General features: G+C 40.9%; 1 protein-coding gene across 4 annotated transcripts in view; it reads left to right on the forward strand.

Moving 5' to 3' along the window:
• akap13 (A-kinase anchoring protein 13) overlaps window positions 1–6,948 on the forward strand; it is a 98,795-nt gene extending 91,847 nt beyond the window's left edge. For all 4 annotated transcript variants that reach the window (XM_080434829.1, XM_080434826.1, XM_080434827.1 and 1 more), the window contains one exon: window positions 1,350–6,948. In XM_080434829.1, the coding sequence (XP_080290955.1) occupies window positions 1,350–1,402 (53 nt within the window). In that variant the 3' untranslated portion in view covers window positions 1,403–6,948. The remainder of the gene's footprint in view (window positions 1–1,349) is intronic.
• The last annotated feature ends 320 nt before the right edge of the window (window positions 6,949–7,268 follow it).

The raw sequence follows: 7,268 nt of genomic DNA on the forward strand, positions 1-7,268 counted from the left end.
TACTATCTGCGGATCGTTTCTCTGAGCCAGTGGAGCATTAGTTACCATGAGCTGTGTTTTCTTTTTCTGTTGTTTTTCGATCTTCCAATCCTACATTCTCTTAAAATCAGCGTGAGGTTCCTTTTTGTTATTAGCGCGGTAGTTCCTGGCCAAACAGGAAACCGGTGCGGTAGTTCCTGGCCAAACAGGAAACCGGTGCATTTTCCGGCCGGATGACGTCATTTTCGCGGGAGAGTCTCCCCCGACACCGTTCAATAGAAAATATATAAATAAAAGGCTTTCAGGGGTGAAATTCATGGAGTGGGTGTTGTGAAACATTTGCCACTCACAAAAGATATACAATTTAACTTTAGTTTTTGTTTTAAAGTTACCTAGTATTACTTTAAGTCCTCCTGGTCACTGGGAACCAGCCGGTTCCAGCAGGGGGCAGTGGCAAACACTTGGTCTCAGAGAGCATACATAACAAAGAGAATAAACAAAGGATATGTAAATCCCGCTATGCATGATGGGATTGATAGCCCTGTTTACTATATTTGAATGAGATCCATTCAACTGGTCTTTTCTGTACTGAAGGGTTTTAACTTGACTTCAGTTCTATAAGCTGTAGTTTCAAAACTATTCACTCAATCTTATTAACCAATATATAATTATTTTGCTATGATTCTCTGCTTTCATATGACATAAAAAAATGAAAATAGCCGATCAACAGTACAAGCACTGTGGCGTGTTTTGAGTTTGTAGATCTATTTTTTTTATTTTAAAGTAAAAAATCAGGACACATTGGCTGCATAATTACTGATACCAGTATCATCGAAAAAGTTAAATAAGGGGCACTGATGGCTAAGTTTTTAAGGTGCGTACCACATAGACTTTGATGCCTTACAGCGTGTCCCGGGTTTGATTCCCGAGCCCAGCGGTCGATTTGCTGCATGTCACTCCCGTTTCCTGTCTCTCTCTCCACAATTCTATCAAAATAAGGCAGAAAAAAACCCCAAATAAATCTAAATTAATAAATAAGTAAAATAATGACCGAAATATCGGCCAACCCGATATTGCTTGGGCTCTATGATTTGCGGCAAGACATCACAACATTTAGCTCATTTACATAATATTAGATCTTCAGTCCAACAGATAATGCAATTATGACGAAGATGAAGATAATGAGAGCAATAACAAGTTAGCAGTCAAATTCATATGACAATGTTTTCAGTTGTGTCTTAAAGTTTAGTGGAGATGTTTCTTACGGCAGATTGTTTCAACATTTAAGATACTTACACAGGATAGATCCATCGTTTCACTGTGTCCTTCTGACAGAAACACTGACTGCATCCTCTCCTCTCCCCCCACAGACTCCCTGCACCTGGAAGGGGCCACTCTGGACGGGGAGATCTTCTTCTGCTGAGAGTGCAGGCCCCATCCTTCCTCATTGTTCGCTATCCAGGCTCCAGCAGTCACTCACTGAAGCTTGGTTCACGCTGAGACATTTTCGGGCGGTAATCTCATCACAAATTGGCATTGGGTCATGCTCATTTCTTCAGTCCATCACATTGACAAGTTGACAGAAAACAGAGAGCAACGTGCTTCACTTTCAGCTCCGCTGTGAGGGTCACCAAGGCCCAAGACCTCTGATCTGATCCAAATGTAGGGCTGCCAAGCTGCCCAACGTGCCCAAGAAAGCTACCTACAGCTAGCTAGCTCTAATCCCTTTGTCACTGTGACTCTTGTACACAGTTGCACACAAACACATGGTACGTCACTCATGTGCGTGCATGCACACATATAGTATATGTATGCATGAGGGTGCATACACACACACACACACACACACACACACACACACACACACACACACACACACACACACACACACACACACACACACACACACACACACACACACACACACACACACACGCACAAGGCACGCCTGTATTCATAGCGAAAATAGCTCACAGTGTTTCACAATGAAGCTGAAAGAGATTCGACGACATTCCAACGATTGATAATAATGGGAATGCAGAACGTGGACGCAAAAGTCTTAGAACGTTTTGATCAGCTCTCATTATAGTCAATGTACAGTATGTGTCTCAGAGATACAGATATGTGGAATGAGTGAGTTTCTCCTTTTCTCTTGGGAAGCATTCACAGAGCCAGAGAGAGAAGAGAGGTATTAGGAGACAATATTCAAAAATGCAAAAAACATTTGCAAAAAAAACACAGTTGCTGCAATCTAAGTATTTATCCTTCATGTTTCCTGCATTACTACTTGGTACAGTAGTAGCCATTGTAGAAGTTCCCATTGGTATTAATTTATCCTCAATGCATCCCATATTTAAGCGTCCTTGATTATCTTAAATGCACTATACAAAACAAATGTGTTATTAGTTTTTACTGCAGACAAATCTGTTTTTCCCAGGTCCCCTCTGTAAGTAGAGTAATTATTCAAATATGTCTGTATAATGTACACACAGGTCCATTCAGATTATTCAGATGGTTTTCAGCTCGGTTGAGTGCCACTGAAGAGATATCAGCTTGATCTCCTGCTTTATCCATCTCTGAATAGGCTTTTATACCTCTCATCAGATCGATGCGCCCCTGCATTTTAATTGTGTTATAGCTGCAGGTAGCATAGCTCACTAATGGCTTCAGCCTCTTCAAACTGAGTTCTTCTGTTTGAAAGGATTTCTTGCTCAATTTCCCTCTTTCAGGCTTTGTTAATGGAGTAGATGTGAGTGTAACAAATAGAGGGGTAGGGGCAGAATTTCTATTGATTCCATTTGATTTCTATTGGTTCCGCAATGGTGATGCAGTTATTTTAAATCATACAGCCCACATGCTGGCCTTGCAATCAGATAGACCTGCAACACTTACAATCCATGTGTAGTGACTCCAGAATCACTGAGGCTCCAGTCAGATGAACCTCCTTCAGAGGTGGTCTGAAAGAGAAAACATGTACCAGTGAATGTTGTCCACACCCCTTTATTTTCTGGAGTTGAAGGTCTTAATCATTACACCAGTAATGGGCAGTTCAATCACATTTCTGCATCTATAGTAGAGGAAAGAGAAATATAGGATATTAATAAACTAGGAATTTTAATTAAAAAAAAGCATGCATTCTGTCCTTGCATTCTGCAGGCAAGGAGGCTCTATGTGAAATACAGAATACTCTGCTTCTGCTGCAGTGGTTTTAGGCTTGGTTTTAGGCATGTCAGTATAATTAATTGACAGTTGTTAAGCACTTTTCTTGTCCCGTTTGGGCGCATTTCACTTTTTGGTTTTCAATCACAATCGAGGAGCGCTTTATGTTCACTGGAATGTCTGTTCAAATAAGCTCTCAGGCACCCGTTAGAAAAGGAAAACACACATCTGCAATGAGACAGTAAGGAGCCAGATTGTGAGGCATTTCAGCTTTGTTAGACAATGAAGTAGAGCGAGACAGGAGGTGGAAAGAGAGAGAGAGCGAATGGTATGTAAAATAAGTTTCAAGCTGGATTCAAAAATCCGTAATATCCCTTTTAACAGGCTGAGTCACTTCAGAGTGTGTCGATATCTATGAAATCAAAATTCGCCTTTCTAAAAACAGGTGCCGGTTAAGGATAAAAGGTGCATTCTTCTCTCAGTGCAAGCAGAAACATTCATGAATAGCATTAACATGTATTTTGTGAATGAATTCAAAAGACTAATATGTAATGTAATTTCATACTCCCCCCCCCCCCCCAACATTTAGGGTTGGAAGAGCTGGTGTGAAGGGAATATGCAGTATGGATTTTTTTTAAATATACTCGCAGTTTTGGTGTCCATATTTTCAGCAAGTATCTTATGTCTGCTACCTGCTGGACAGGTAGAGGCTTTGAACCCACCAGAGAGACTAACAGTGAACTGCAGAGGGAACCACTGGGAAAAACAAGTCCCTATTTAGCCTGCATTAGTACTGGGGTACTAATGGTGACCACTGTAGAAATCCCCTTCATGTATTTATCCTGTATGTGTCCACGGCAGTAGTCCTGCAGTCCAATTATGCATATTTAACCGCTTAAACCCTCTATTCTTTGTAAAACTGACCTGAGTTACAACTGTACTTGGACTGCTTTTTTCAGTCTACAGTCTACACAAATCTCTTTGCCAAAAATAGCCGATCTACAAGCTCATAAGCTACAAGAAGCTTGTAGATAGGCTATTTTTGGCGAATGTTCCCCCAGGATAGGCACGCTGGGGTTAGAAAGTGGTTAAAAAATACATTCTAATGTCTGCAATATTCTACCATCTCCACTGGCTTAAAAAAAAGATCAAAACAAGTTTTGCTTTCATTTTACCCTCAAACAGTCCTTCTAATAGGAGGCAGAGCAAAAGTGCAGCGACAGTAGTTTCATGTGTGCAAGTAAAAAAGAAAAGAAAAGTGTCTTCTACAATGGCTGCTTCTGTACAGAGCTGGCTATCTGAACACCTCTCTCCTCAACACCTCTTTTATCCTGCTTGTTAAATAGTTGTTTTGTGTGTGTGTCCATGATTGCCGTTTCATGTCTGCTTTGGTTTGTTCTGCCGTGGCTGCCATAAGAAGCTTACAGAGGCTCAGGCAATTAGCCGCTTGATGTCTTTCTGTTGCGGCCATGTGGTGTAATCCTGTCAAAGACACACAAAAGTAGCAGCCCCTTTAATTTATTTAAATTCTTTTTTATTGCTTGTAGCGTCTTGACCGCTAGGGGGCATCGGACCAGTGACTTGCGTTACGTTTGTTGCACACATACACAAAAACAAAAACAGATGAACATACATACACGTATGCAGGCACACATGCAGGCATACACACAAACAATATAACATACTATGTGTGTGTGTGTGTGTGTGTGTGTGTGTGTGTGTGTGTGTGTGTGTGTGTGTGTGTATTAAATACATACTTTCACACACCCATGCAAGTAGACAGAGAGGCATAAACTATGAAAGCTGTTCCTTTTCTTCTCATCTTTTCTTGTTCTATTGGAGTTCCTGGCGTGAGGAGCTGACATGTTGTCCCTAAGGCAGATCACAGTGTTAGCATGCAGACATAATGTAACACTGATGGAGCATGGAGGAGGAGGGGGAACCCTCCTCTCACTTTTTATACACAAGGGGGGGAACTGTGATATCGTACCCGGAGGCATTTATAATTGGCTCACAGAACCCACCATAAGTTGACAGAGAGTGGTAAATGGTTGTTAAATAGAAGGTAGGCTGGTAATGGTTTTGGCTCATGGGGAGAATAGAGTTTAGAGAACAGACTGAGCAGAAATGAATCATTTGTAACTCTCTGTCTACATGGAGACAGTCTGAATGGGCAGAATGAGACAAGAAAACCAATAAGGCGGATGGGGGTAGAGTTAGGACAGGAGGTGAGAGGGAGAGGAACAAAGAGGAGAGGGTGATGGGGAGAAAGGCTGGGAGAGGTTTGGAAGAGAACTTGATGGAGGACATGCAAGGAGAGGGGAAGGGGATGTGAGGAGTGGATTGCCAGTGAATATGAAGGAGGGACTGATGACTTTGGGGCCTGTAGACAGTAAAATAGTGAGGGTTAATAAAACAGGCACTTTCAGAGTTAAATGAACTCAGGATTCTACTGTGTGTGTGTGATAGAAGGCTGTTTACCCTTCAGCTAAACCTTTATCACATAATGCACAGCAACACCTTTCTGCTTGTACTGCAAAGGATCCAGACACTCCTCATTCCCACATATTTGTAAATTAAATACATAATGTGTTATTGATGAAGCATTTCTATTGAGTTACATAAGTCAGTTTGAATGCAACTTTGATTATTGCACCGTATGGTTTTATCAATAGAAAATGGGGTAATGAATGCCACTGGGTTTTCGTTCACAAAATGATGTTTCATTGCATAAATGGAATAAATGTGACTCATTTGCATGGCAGAAAAGGTGCAGTACAGGAACACAACGCAAATGGGACGTAATGGATTCTCACGCCCTATTTTATATTACTCTATACGTCTTACTATGGTGTCGTGCAAAGTCACAACACGTCGCAATGTGTTTTAGCTATTTTTAGCTATTTAAAATAAAAATTGTGAATGAAAAAGTGAATGAACTTCTGTCAGAGAAGGCATTGAGCATGCCCAAGGGACGAGTCATGAAATGCACTAGAGTAGAACCCAGTATGTTTTCAGGAGAAGGAAGAGAGTGAAAGGGAGAAAAAGAATAGTCTAGCGTTTTATACCTCTCCTTTGAACGTTAAGTTTGGACTTATAAAGTGTTAATCCTTAAGATAATCAAATAACAATATTACACATTTGATATTTGTTCTCACTGGCATTTTTGTGGCAACAGCCATTCAGTGTCATCGCTTTACTGTATGTAAGCACTCTATTCTATGTTAGTTTCCATTGGTGCTGACAGGGTCCGGCATTCCCGGGAAATGATGCGTGCACTCATGGTTGAACGCGGAAGACAAGAGCCGGCTAACGATGCTGTAGCCCTATCATAGTCTTCTTTCTCAATGATACGCAACTGTTAGTTTATGGTCTAAAGAAAACATTGATGTGCTCCCAGTTTAACCGTCCTGGTTTGTTTGGGGGCCTAGCAGTCAATACTGCACTATTTGTTTTGAATAGCTACAGTATAGTGCTCTGCAATTTGTGAAAACACACTTGATGTGACCATCAGTCACCAATGGGTGTCACCAAATGCACTAAAACAGATGATCTTCAGGATTAACACTTTGAAATGGGTACATCATTCTCATTCTGAGCAATGTACCAACAAAAGGGTAAAAGCAAAAATGTAAATATGATTCATGTACAAAATAACAAAGAAAAAAAGAATCAAATGTAAAAAATATGAATTGTTTGATTTGTGATTGTTTATTGCCACATTTTTGTAAGAACGCTTTTATTTATGTTTTAATCTATCACCGTTGGGGTGATAAACAACGTTAAAGTCATATTTTAACTCGTAATAAATGAATAAAAAGTTAATTTGTTTTTTTTGTCTGGCTTGGTCACTGTTGTTACCTTCTTGTATTTTTTTCCCCTTTGCCCCTGCATCCTGGGTAATTGGACTAGCCTGGCTCCACCCCCTGAATCGTTTGCCTCGCATTCAGGGTCTGGTGATGCTGTCGAAGGCGGGTGTTTCTCGGTTGAAAATCTGTACGATGAATCGGGATCGGGATAATCCAGTATGAACCAATCGCCAAAGAGTCTTTGAAAAAAAAACTTTGGCCACGCCCCCATCTCAGAAATCGGCTGCATTGAGAGGGCTTTCAGACTGAATAATGGAGTGA

Source organism: Gymnoscopelus braueri (genome assembly GCF_963280865.1).
Source record: "Gymnoscopelus braueri genome assembly, chromosome: 1".
In the NCBI taxonomy this organism is placed as follows: domain Eukaryota; kingdom Metazoa; phylum Chordata; class Actinopteri; order Myctophiformes; family Myctophidae; genus Gymnoscopelus; species Gymnoscopelus braueri.